Here is an 11,430-nt window from a genome sequence, read left to right as displayed (position 1 = left end):
CGCCCCGTTATACCTTGTTTCATTCATCTCTAGAAGCTTATCGTCACTGGAACATTGAAAAATGAGAGGAGAATACTGTGTTGGAGGTGCATCCTTTCTTTCGTGAGTATATTTCCTTCGGCTTCCGCTCCCGACTTACCTTGCCGACAGGTTCGTTGCACTTTTGCTATTAATCTTCGTCCATGTATGTCTTCGTCGTCCCCTTCCATTCTAATCTTATCACTTCTGTCAGGTTGGGCAAATCAATACCTCACTTGTTCCACATGGAATTGCAATGGTGATTGATTAGTGGTCATAACTGTGGGCCCGAAACCTTTCTGATCCGAACACCGTCCAGGCAAAAGTCAACACTTCAGGGTTCGGGTTAGTGCCCTAAATAATTTATTTGGCCAATATGCTAATAGGGCCACAGTCAGGCACTAAATGAATCCATCTTTAATCCGATTGGGGGCCTATACACCACCAATTATACCTCACCGCTCGGCGAGCATAATGGGTTGAGGCAATTCTACGACTTCGGTCTCTATTCCTATTGTGCGTACGTTAACAGCTCTGCTGGAACGTGCACCAATCACACCATTGCCAACAACTTCGAGCCTTACACTGCGATGAAGTCCGATATGCTCGCCAACTACTCACAATATTCTGATTCAATGTTTGTCAACACGACCTTCGTCAACTCAGCCTACCTGGCTTATAATTCTCGTGTTGCATATTACTTCATCCTCATCGGGACCATATTTGCAACCATCGCATTGTTCACGTAAGGTCTACCTCGATTCTCATACACACCACACTCAAGGCCTGCCTACAGCGGTGTAGCAAAAAGGGCACTCCTGTTTTTTGTTTCAACGGCTTCATCGATAATGGCTGCGTTGTTCATTCTTATCGGCGCTGCCATCTGGACGTCGATCGTCAAAAAATGCGAGGACATCAATACCCTGGAAATCTCACACCTCAATGGTGGCGTCGTATCAGGGATCATCGTGTCCTATGGGAATGGAATATACCTTGCATGGGCTGCCTTTGCCTGTTTGGCCGCCGCTACAGTGCCATACATGGTCAGGTATGGTTTCACTGTTTAATCAATTCGCTCAAAACGGCGTCACTTATCATTCAACCAGCTGTTGTACATTCCGAGGATGAATATTTGATGCTGGTCATCACCCGCAGACTTTAGTGTGGACTTTTATGATAAGCGATAACCTATCACGATCAGCGATGTGACTCCCCTCGTGAGACTCATCAATATGGATATTTAGACTATACGACTATGTATTATGATTCAGTTTACGGTGAAATGAAAGTGCCGAAATTGTTCATGCTCCTTTAAATGCCTCGAGTAATGTCAATTGTAAAACGAATCACAATCACCTTCAGGGGAGAAGTTGTCTATTCATACTGTCACATACTGAAACTTGGACTAGAGGATCGTCTAGACAACAAAAACTATTAGCCCACCGCGAGGGTCGAACTCGCAGCCTTCAGATCGCCTAGTCATAAGAGTCTGACGCTCTATCCGATTGAGCTAGGCGGGCGATGTCATCGTGAGTCAACTCATTGACTCGAACAGCACCTGAGCCACGCCGACGGAAGCCAACAATAGGTCAACGGACAAAGATGACCTCCTAGGCGGGGATCACAGTATTTACGGATTTGGTGCGCGCGCTGGCTGCAACGGAGTTGCTAGCTGTCAGGGGCAACACAAGCTGTGCACCATGATAGAGATCCCAAGCGACCCATAACAACTCCCGCGCGCAGGTTGTGATAGCTTCGGAACCTTTCGGTAGCAGACCGCACATACCGTACGCCTCCTAAAGTTTTAAAGACACAAGTGACCGCTTCTTCTATGAAACAAGCGAAACACGCAAAGAAATTCACATGGGGATGCTGTGCGACCCGACGTGGTTGCATACGGAGATCAAGATGCGGGCGCAAGCCTGAGCGCACACCTAGTACTAGTCAGCGCTGGTTACGCTCCGACGGAACCTTGACACAATTGTTTGTCATTATCGTGATTGTTTCCAATAGAATTTTCTTAAATAGGCTGTGAAGGGTGAGAATGAGGCTGATGTAATGATGGTTATAAGCCGTTTGCTTGCGTGGTCCGCAGCAGAATTCGCCCTCCTGCTTAACTTTAGTATCTGACTCGATTAAACACTCTACGACTTCGCAGTAAAATATTTGCGCAGTATCAGATCTCCAATGGCAGCAGACTCACAAGTTGATGATTTCTATTCTTCCTTCGAGCCCTATGGTTCTGAATTCACAAAGCAAGGTGGTGGCCTTGACTTTACTTCATTTCACTCGCCTTCAGACATCCTCGCACCCCATCCCGATCTATTCGAATTAGAACTGGATTCAAGCCTTGCGGCTTTCAACGAAGTCCAGCTGCAGCTCCTCACCGTAGACTCCAACGACGCTTACTCCTTTTTGAGATCCGATACTCCAACGTGTGGTCCTCCTTCCACGATCACCGTTTCTTCCGAGTCTGCATACGACACTCTTTCCACCCACTCAGAGTCCCTCTATAACTACCCGGATTCTCCTTCCTTTTCTGCCAGTTGCTCCTTTCCTCTAGACCTAGAGATGGATTTCCAGCGTGTCCGCGTCGGTGGTAGCGCTTGTTCCGACTATGGTATTAATTCCGCTGCGCAGTCCAACAATAATTCTCTTCCCATGACTGTCGACCCCAGCACTTTTGGGGCCTTGCCCCTTAGCCCCCGCAGTCCTTCTGTGACTGCGCCTGCTGCAGACAGTTCCTATAAGCGCACAAGCTTCTCAGACTATGGTGGCGCAACTCGCATTCCTGCGGTACCAAAGTCCTCGACCGCAGAATATTTCCTCAACTACATTTCCAGCACTGACCCCGGTGTCGCGCCATCCAACATGTCACAATTATCCGCATCCTCCTCCCCCCCACCTCTTGCGAGGTCACTGAGGGGTGTCGACGATCAGTCCAAAGACGATCCTCGTAAAAGGTACCAATGCCCTTCATGCCCGCGAGGTTGGTACCATATGTGTTGTCCTGGCTTATCGCTGATCACTCTTGTCCTCCAGCATTTGCTCGGGCTTACAACCTGAAGACGCACATGGCAACCCATGACCCAAATCGTCTTAAACCCCATGTGTGCCCTCATCGCTCATGTGGGCGGTCTTTTAGCCGCAAACATGATCTTGGCCGTCACTTGGTCAGCATTCATCGTGATGAATCCGTGGCTTCCACGCCGTCTGCAGCAGTCAAGTCTATAGGTGTCGACAGCGGTCACAGGAGTTGGTGTGACAGCTGCGGCAAAGGAACAGTCGGTGCCTCAGCCCAGTGCTTGTGCGCCGACATCAAATAGTTTCGTATTCTGTTGTGCTGTTTAACACTATGCGTACGTATTGTTTTGAATTGCGTTTCCCCTGTATTGATCCATGTGCTATTCACAGCATGGGCGAGCGTTTTTCGCCACTCGCTTCGTCGTAGTCGATGGTCGATTCGTCCACTGCGCGCTTCTGAAGACGTATCATTCCGCTATCTACGCTATTTCCGTTCCTGACGTGTTGCGTATCGTACCGCTCAGCCATAGTTGCTGGGCCCAGTGACGAACGCGATCTCGGGCTGCCTCCCTCATTTATGCTTACCTCGCCTACGATGGGCCGGTAATATTCTATTTTGTTCGGATACTTTATTTGTGTTAACTCCTATATGACGATGCTTTGACTTTCCGTAACGTAAACAAACGATCACCCTTCTTAAAACCACTTCCTTATATCTTGGAAGACGCGTCGGCGTTGTTCTGCCACCTTCGTTATTTATATACCCATGCGCAGCGGAAAAAATACAACCATTTATGCATTTGTGAGCGTGTCAGGACTACTTGCCTATAATCTCATGTCTCCTCCAGCTCGACAACTTGTGTTGGGGCCACCATCATGAGTTTAAGCTTGTGTGTGTTCTAGTCAAACGTTCACCGGGATCCTGGGTGAATGTGAACTGCTACAAGCTATTTTGGTCATCTACGCTAGTGCAACTCGACGGTCCACCGACGACAAGAATAAGTGAGAGTCATACAAGGCGAGCTCGAGGCGGGTGATGTTTTAAAATTCAAATGTGCGACGCGGTCACGTGGACCGATCGTCTTTTCGTCACCAGTGATCTCATCGAAGTTTGGATTGCAAGTCTTGTCCGCGTCGGCCTATGATTAGGAGTATAAAACACGAGATGGACGCCCGCCCCCTCTCTTTCCATAACCCGCCATGTCGTCTATCGGACAATCAGTCGAAAAAGCTTTCACTACCATGACCTCCACGAAGAAAGTCGTGGACTTGCAGCGAGACATACAGAAACCGCAAGCCGGCCAGCCCAGGCTGACAACGGATCATGGCGTCAAGGTGGCTGACACGGACAATTGGTGAGCATGAGTGCATGCATCTGGTAGGTGGTGTTGATCTTTAATTTCTTGTCAGGCTTAAGATCATCGGCTCCGAGACCGAGACCCAGCCCATTGAGCCCAAGTCAGGGAAGAACGGTCCTTCGCTCCTTGAGGATCAGATTGGGCGAGAGAAGATACACCGCTTTGACCACGAACGGATCCCAGAGCGTGTAGTGCATGCCCGCGGTACCGGTGCTCATGGCTATTTCACGGTATCTAGCGATCGCGCTTCGAAATACACATTCGCCCCTGTCCTGACGGATTCCTCGAGGACGACTCCTGTCTTCGTCCGTTTCAGCACTGTTCAGGGTTCGCGTGGCAGCGCTGTGCGTATATGCTTCTTCTTTCGCGCATATAATCGGTTAAAGTCTTCTGTCGCGTGTAGGACACCGTCCGCGATGTCAGAGGGTTTGCAGTTAAGTTCTATACTGAAGAAGGCAACTGGGACATCGTCGGAAATGACATTCCCGTTTTCTTCATTCAGGATGCCATTAAATTCCCTGACTTCGTTCACGCCGTGAAGCCAGAGCCTCATAATGATGTGCCTCAGGGCCAGAGTGCCCATAACAACTTTTGGGACTTTGTGGGCTTGCAACCTGAGTGTTTGTCAAATTAGTCGTTCCCATATACTTATTGACGCCCTTTTTTGCAGCTGCACATATGGTGATGTGGGTCATGTCTGATCGCGGCGTTCCACGGTCCTTCCGCATGATGCAAGGATTCGGGGTGAACACCTTCACGCTGCAGAATGCAGCAGGTCAACGCCACTTCGTCAAGTTTCACTTCATCCCAGAGTTGGGGGTCCACAGCCTTCTTTGGGATGAAGCCCTCAAGATCAACGGCCAAGATCCCGATTTTCACCGTAAAGACTTGAGCGAGGCCATCGAGAGCGGTGCATACCCAAAGTGGAAGTTCGCCATTCAGACAATCCCTGAGTCCCGAGAGCACGAGTTCGAATTCGACATCTTGGACGCTACAAAGGTCTGGCCGCAGGAATCTGTACCTCTTGAAGAGATCGGTGAACTAGTTCTCAACCGAGTTGTTGACGAGTTTTTCCCAGAGACCGAGCAAGTCGCATTTTGCACCAGCCATGTCGTTCCAGGAATAGGATTCAGTGACGATCCTCTTCTGCAAGGTCGAAACTTCTCGTACTTTGATACCCAGATCTCTCGTTTGGGTGTCAACTGGGAGGAGGTGAATTCTAGCTGTTTTCTGTCGCCGAAACTTGCACTCATTGCTACGACTGCAGCTTCCCATTAATAGACCTATATGTCCTGTGTTCAATCACAACCGTGACGGGAAGAGCAGGCATCGTATTGTTAAGAGCGAAGTCAATTATTGGCCGAACCGCAAGGATATCGGACGCCCGGTTACCGGGGAGGAAGGTGGATACGTCGAGTAGGTTTTCCTCATGTCTTTTCGCCTTCTCAGTCTCACACTGTCATAGACATGCACAGTATCTTCAGGGTATCAAAAAGAGGGCGCGCGGGATAAAGTTTCAGGAGCACTTCGACCAAGCTCAATTGTTCTACAACTCGCTTTCTGCGTATGAAAGGGCCCACCTCGTCAGCGCCATCGGCTTCGAACTTAGCCATTGCGAGGACCCGGTCGTTTACAAGTCCTACATCGACGTTTTGAATAACATCCATTTTGACCTGGCCAAGGCGGTCGCCGTTAAGGTGAATGGCGAGGTACCAACAAAGCCCGGTCGTGAAAATAATGGGAAGAAGAGCAAGGGTCTTTCGCAACTCGACTTCTTGCCCAAGGAGCCTACCATTGTCTCAAGGCGCATTGCCATCCTGATCTCGGACGGGTTCAACGCTGTTGAGATGCAAGCTGTGCGGGCCGCTCTCACGAGCGCAAAGGCTGTTTGCTACCTTATCGGTCCTCGTCGTAACTATATTCGTCCGATGGCCGGTCAGGATTTTGGTCCAGGAGTATTCGCCGATCACCACTTTGACAGCCAGCGTTCAACACTGTTTGATGCCATCTATATCCCTTCCGGCGAGGAGCACGTAAAGACCCTTGGAAAGAACGGTCGCGTGGTTCACTGGGTGAGGGAGGCATTTGGTCACTGCAAGGCTATCGCTGCTGTTGGTGAAGGTGTGTCCGTTAGACACCGGCGATAAGTTATAACACGGTCGTTGACACTTGAGACGTTTCAGGTGTTGGTTTCCTCCGTGACGACGTTAGACTCCCTGGTATCGATCTATTCGCCCCTTCGCGCGACCAAGACAGCGATGAAGTTGTCACATCTTACGGCGTAGTGACTACAGGGAAGTACAGCATCTCCTCGGCTGTCACAGACGTGCTCAACATTGCGCCGGATACGAGAGGCTTTGCTTCTAACTTCGCATTCCAAATTAGCCAGCACAGGTGTTATGAGCGAGAAATGGACGGGTTGACCGAGCAGGTTGCGTTCTAAGATTTGATAGACTTTCGTTGGGTTGTGGACAGGTTTCTTATCGGTTGGTTGGCTGGGAGTTGTATGATTATATCACGTACGTAATGGCACCTGCCAGTGTTAATGTATCATTTCCGCACGAACATTAATTCTGTGCCATCCTCAACTTGAAGTAAGTCAATGATTCATAGGAGTTCGACAACAGAATAAACACCGCAAGCATAATCATACAGGTTCTGATATACAACAATGTCCTCGGTTGTACTCTACAATTGTAAAGCCTACAACACAAAGACAACAAATGCTGTTTAATTGAATTCTCCTTCACTGCCCTGTTTCTCCCATTGCAAGCATGACAATAGCATAAACGTTGGCAATCAATATAACCACCCAGATGGCCCACGCTAACACTGTGACGATATATCCATTACTGAAGTCGATAACGTCGTATTCCTCTGTTTCGCATGTCTGTGTTGACGAATGCTTGATTGAATCATCATGACTTTCAATGTTTCGTTCAACAACAGCAATACCAGTGGTCACAGGTAAGGGGGGCTGGTGGGTAGACAGTGGGTCAGGAACAAGGGATACTGCATGCGTGGAAGGTATCGGCAGGGTATCGATGAGTTTTTCTTGGACCACTTTCGGTATTCTAACAGACATCACCGTTTTTGACGACGTGAGATAGATGAGGGGGAATGCGACGAAGGGGAGGACGATGGATAGAATGACTTGTGATGCAATGAGGAGAGCGTTGATCCCTGCCCCTCCAGATGCAACAGCAACGACAATAGAGGGTATTAGACTGATCAAGCGTGTGAGAAGACGGCGGACAAATGGCTGTGAAGAACAGGCGTTAGGGCGAAGATGAAGCTATCGAAATGAATGATGCATACAGAGATGTTCCACGATATGAACCCTTCGGAGACAATTTGGCCTGCAAGCGTTGCCGTAACACTGGCAGTTTGGCCCGAACAGATGAGGGCGAGTGCAAACATTAAGGCCGCGGCTATTTAATAGTGAGTCTAGTATTGTTGCAATATGAGCATCTCCACTTACCTGCCCCAAGACTTTGTAGCATCAAGGTATGCATGGTAACCAGTCCAATCGAGTCATTGTTGTCGGACGAGTAGAACATGGCAGCGGCCAAAACCAATATCCTGGACCATCTGCGTCAAGTAATGAAAGTAAGAGGGAAGGAGGGACGTACGCCGAGTTGATCGGCACCGCAAGTCCCAATAGACTGAATATGAGATCGACAGTTCCGTGGCCAAGATGAGCGCGAATGAATTCTATTGAGTTGTTCTGACGAAGTCCGTGTGGGGAGGTATAGTCTTTCTCGTTGTCACGTTCTGATCGTGAAAAGTATATGATATCCCTCCAAAACCGCTCAAATCTTTGGAAGAATGACGGCCGCCTTGCGTCTGCAGGTGTCGGAAGTGACTGGGGCGGTTGTGAAACACGATCCTGGGTTGCAAGATTCGAGCCTAAAAACAGCCCATGGGGCATGACAGTGGCACCGATAATTCCAATAGCTATACTGTTTTGTTGGTAATCTGGGTTACTGTCAAATGTGAGTCATACCTGTATAGACTGCGTTAGGGTCTGTCTGAAGAAGACCCGCGGATGGCACAAAGCCCAAAAACACTTGTGGCCAGTCTGGGTGAACCTTGACTAGTAACAAGATGAAACATATGAAGACAACTGCGACCTAAAATTTGAATCAGCAAACGGTTGGTTTCCTGTTACTATCAGCACAAACCAATACTATGATCACCAGCTCAAAAAATCGCACTGGACGTCCTGTTCGCGAGGGGTCGCCTACGATGAGGAAGATGAAAACGTCGACACCGGTAATGAGCACGGAGGACCACAGGGGGAGCTTCGGAAAAAGCAAGCAGATACCGATTGCCGAACCAAGCAATTCTGCAAGGTCCGTGCTGATGATGGCTATTTCGGATAGTGCATAGAGAGGATACAGTACAAGTCGCCGGACCAACCGTGGATGTCTTGGATGGTCGTGGAGAAGTAGCCTACAGTGATGAGCCAAATCTAGCAACATAGTATAAGAAGGCGCAGCAATGAGATGTAAAATATTTCACCTAGACCAGTTACACAGCCGAGTCTAGCTGCCAACACCTATGATGTGGTGGGATTAGAGGTTGGACAAATAGCATTGGATATATATCGACAACGTGCCTGCAAAATAATTGCAATGATTCCGGCGAGAAGAATAACGAATAGCATAGGTCGATACCCAAAGGTAGTGCCTGCTTGAATATCGACGGTCCAATTACCGCTTGATAAAAATCAGATATATATAACGTATACATCGCAAGCGGTTAAGTGACGTACGGATCGAAATAGCCCACTGCACATATGATACCGACGCCTACATGTTTTTGGAAGTGGTGCAGCACAGTGTTGAACGCAGAACTGACTACGGACACCTGACTGCGTGCCACTGGGGGAGGTTGCGAAGACTGTGCAGAGGAATCATCATGCAAGGACGGTGATGAAGAGGTTGAATGCATCCCAGAGCTTTGCTTGGAAATGGCTGGGAGAAGATGGCTGGTATATATGCCATGATCTTGGCACGATTTAAAGGGCCAATGATAAAGTCTTCCTTTGGGTTTGATGTGAACCGACTTGCTTGTTTTCGGCCCGTGTATCAGATAACGCGCATATCATGGCGTCGACTCAAATTGCTTCCGCTCGCAGTGCTTATCTTGGACCTCCTCCTGCTAGAACCTCTAAACGACTGTTCTGACGTGCCACTGTCAAATGTCAGTCTTTGCAAGTCCGCACGTCAGTTCTTGATTGGGGTAGATTCAAATCGCGTTCTAAATCACTTTCAAACTCCGCGACGATCGACACTCGATCGTTGGACGCGCTTTGACGAGCCTCTCATGTCGACTGTTATATCTGCTACCACTCCAGTCGACGAGGAATGAGTGTGGTGTCCGTTGCGAAGCCTAAAGGAAGTGATCAAATGCCACCTCAACCCGGCTCCCATTGTTCCGATTTGAAGTTCGGTCATTGTGAGCTAACTACGGAGCTTGGCACGGGGATAAGGAAGTAGGTCACCTCGAATGAGGTAAGTTCTGCCTGCTTATCAGCGTGCGAGGCGTTCGCGTTGCGATTCTTCGGCTCTTCTGCACCAAGTACAGCTATCCTGTGCCCCCGCAATTCATCTTCTTCATCTATCTCATCCTCCGCCAGCCCAGGCATGTGGCGTGGCTGTAGGTCCGCATCGTCGATGCACATGTTTAGATTAAAAACATCTATTTAGAATCTAGACATGATTGGTCTGTGGATTAGAACATGTTTCTAGATATTGTCAATGGATTAGGCTGCTGTCAGCCGAACCTCCGATGAATAAGGTTTGAAACGGTATCTAGGAGCCTAAACGCTGCTACAGTGGCGGACAGACATACTCGACAATTTTTGGACATGCCAAAGATTGACTTTTCCTGCTGTCACAAATAGTTGTGAACCCATTTTTAGTGCAGAGTCCATTCATAGGGGACCAAAGTAACTGATTTGCATGAGCAGATTTTTATAAACCATCATGTAAGGGGTTCGGATTGGCCAACCCCTGAAAAAATACCTAAATTCATGAAAAATATGCTAATCACTTTCTTTTGATATCCTGTGCATGATTCTGTCAAAATATCAATGGGTTTCAGCACCAAAATATTACAATTATCCCTTTTTGTCTCCTTTATTTGAGTTTTAATTGGTTTAAACAAGTTGAATCCACAGTCATGCATCAGCTCAGACTGAGTCCTGGTACTTTGCACACATGTGCCATATCCCATATGCTGGACCTAGATCCCATAATATTTCCATGCCTTCTGAGCCTACATCTGGACCCCACCTCTGACTCATTCCCAGATCCCCTTCCACTGTGTGCTCTACATCTCAGCAGGATTAGCTCCACTACAGATTTACCCCTGAGCTCTGGGCCTCTGAATCCTCACTACTAGCCTGATCCATGCACCCCTATCCTGTCTACCCTATGCACATTCCATCTAGCAAGACATGCAGACTTTACCTCAAGTCTTGGATTCTGGACTACATCCACCCCCTCACATATCTCAGTCCTGTTTCTGCCTTGCCTTCTGGATCTCTGGACCTCTGGATATTAACTGTAACTATCCCCAGACCTATTCCCACCCTCCATCTGAGATCCTGTGCCTATCCCCATTTAGGCATCTCTGCCTTTCTGGTGTGATGATCATACCAGTGCTAGGTGCATATGGTCACCAGCACAGTTCTTCTTACTACCAGGAAAGGAGATAGAGTGCTGATTATTAATCCATATATTGACTCATCTGCTGTTAGTATGCTCCTTGGACTATTGGTGCACACTCCTTCCATGACCCATGCTCCCATTTAGCTTCAGTCTGGTCCTAGGAATCTGTCCTCCCATGTCCTATCCATGTCCACTGTCATGCCATTCCTGGACTCTCAACTCTAAATCCGCTTCTCTGGATATCTGGATCCAAGATCTGGATCTCAAATGATCTGATCTATCTTTATCTCCCTTCCAGAATCCAAACCCTATATCAGCACCCAACTCCATTTAGACTGCCCCTGTCTCCG

The 11,430-nt window shown here is 48.4% G+C and overlaps 4 protein-coding genes and 1 non-coding gene across 5 annotated transcripts; 3 read left to right on the top strand and 2 right to left on the bottom strand.

Moving 5' to 3' along the window:
• BJ212DRAFT_1454332 (actin cortical patch SUR7/pH-response regulator pali) lies at nucleotides 1-1,146 on the top strand (the record flags this gene model as incomplete). The annotated part of the gene is made up of 7 exons (XM_041338851.1): nucleotides 1-102; nucleotides 151-184; nucleotides 233-277; nucleotides 338-363; nucleotides 413-763; nucleotides 815-1,066; nucleotides 1,125-1,146. The coding sequence occupies exons 1-7, from the start codon at nucleotides 62-64 to the stop codon at nucleotides 1,144-1,146; spliced, it is 771 nt and encodes a 256-aa protein (XP_041199506.1). The 5' UTR covers nucleotides 1-61.
• A 308-nt stretch (nucleotides 1,147-1,454) lies between these two features.
• BJ212DRAFT_t18 lies at nucleotides 1,455-1,538 on the bottom strand. The gene has a single exon. It is a non-coding gene; the product is annotated as a tRNA-Lys (tRNA).
• Nucleotides 1,539-2,205: 667 nt separating this feature from the next.
• Nucleotides 2,206-3,344, top strand: BJ212DRAFT_1258446 (uncharacterized protein; the record flags this gene model as incomplete). Its single annotated transcript, XM_041329938.1, has 3 exons — nucleotides 2,206-2,891; nucleotides 2,943-3,007; nucleotides 3,061-3,344. 3 exons carry the CDS (start codon nucleotides 2,206-2,208, stop codon nucleotides 3,342-3,344), a joined length of 1,035 nt encoding a protein of 344 aa, XP_041199505.1.
• Nucleotides 3,345-4,082: 738 nt separating this feature from the next.
• On the top strand, nucleotides 4,083-6,930 carry BJ212DRAFT_1318957 (catalase-like domain-containing protein). The gene is made up of 7 exons (XM_041334341.1): nucleotides 4,083-4,397; nucleotides 4,453-4,744; nucleotides 4,804-5,020; nucleotides 5,071-5,612; nucleotides 5,668-5,816; nucleotides 5,866-6,521; nucleotides 6,584-6,930. The coding sequence occupies exons 1-7, from the start codon at nucleotides 4,243-4,245 to the stop codon at nucleotides 6,841-6,843; spliced, it is 2,271 nt and encodes a 756-aa protein (XP_041199504.1). The 5' UTR covers nucleotides 4,083-4,242; the 3' UTR covers nucleotides 6,844-6,930.
• Nucleotides 6,931-7,023: 93 nt separating this feature from the next.
• Nucleotides 7,024-9,648, bottom strand: BJ212DRAFT_1573612 (natural resistance-associated macrophage protein-domain-containing protein). The gene is made up of 9 exons (XM_041342091.1): nucleotides 9,178-9,648; nucleotides 9,022-9,121; nucleotides 8,925-8,961; nucleotides 8,585-8,874; nucleotides 8,407-8,533; nucleotides 8,033-8,357; nucleotides 7,882-7,982; nucleotides 7,719-7,831; nucleotides 7,024-7,662 (listed from the first exon to the last, which is right to left on the bottom strand). Exons 1-9 carry the CDS (start codon nucleotides 9,354-9,356, stop codon nucleotides 7,147-7,149), a joined length of 1,788 nt encoding a protein of 595 aa, XP_041199503.1. The 5' UTR covers nucleotides 9,357-9,648; the 3' UTR covers nucleotides 7,024-7,146.
• Between the last annotated feature and the right edge of the window lie 1,782 nt (nucleotides 9,649-11,430).

Source organism: Suillus subaureus (genome assembly GCF_016647635.1).
Source record: "Suillus subaureus strain MN1 chromosome Unknown BJ212scaffold_2, whole genome shotgun sequence".
Taxonomy (NCBI): Eukaryota; Fungi; Basidiomycota; class Agaricomycetes; order Boletales; family Suillaceae; genus Suillus; species Suillus subaureus.
The sequence above is the reverse complement of the archived record's forward strand: the minus strand, read 5'-3'. Positions and strand labels throughout refer to the sequence as shown.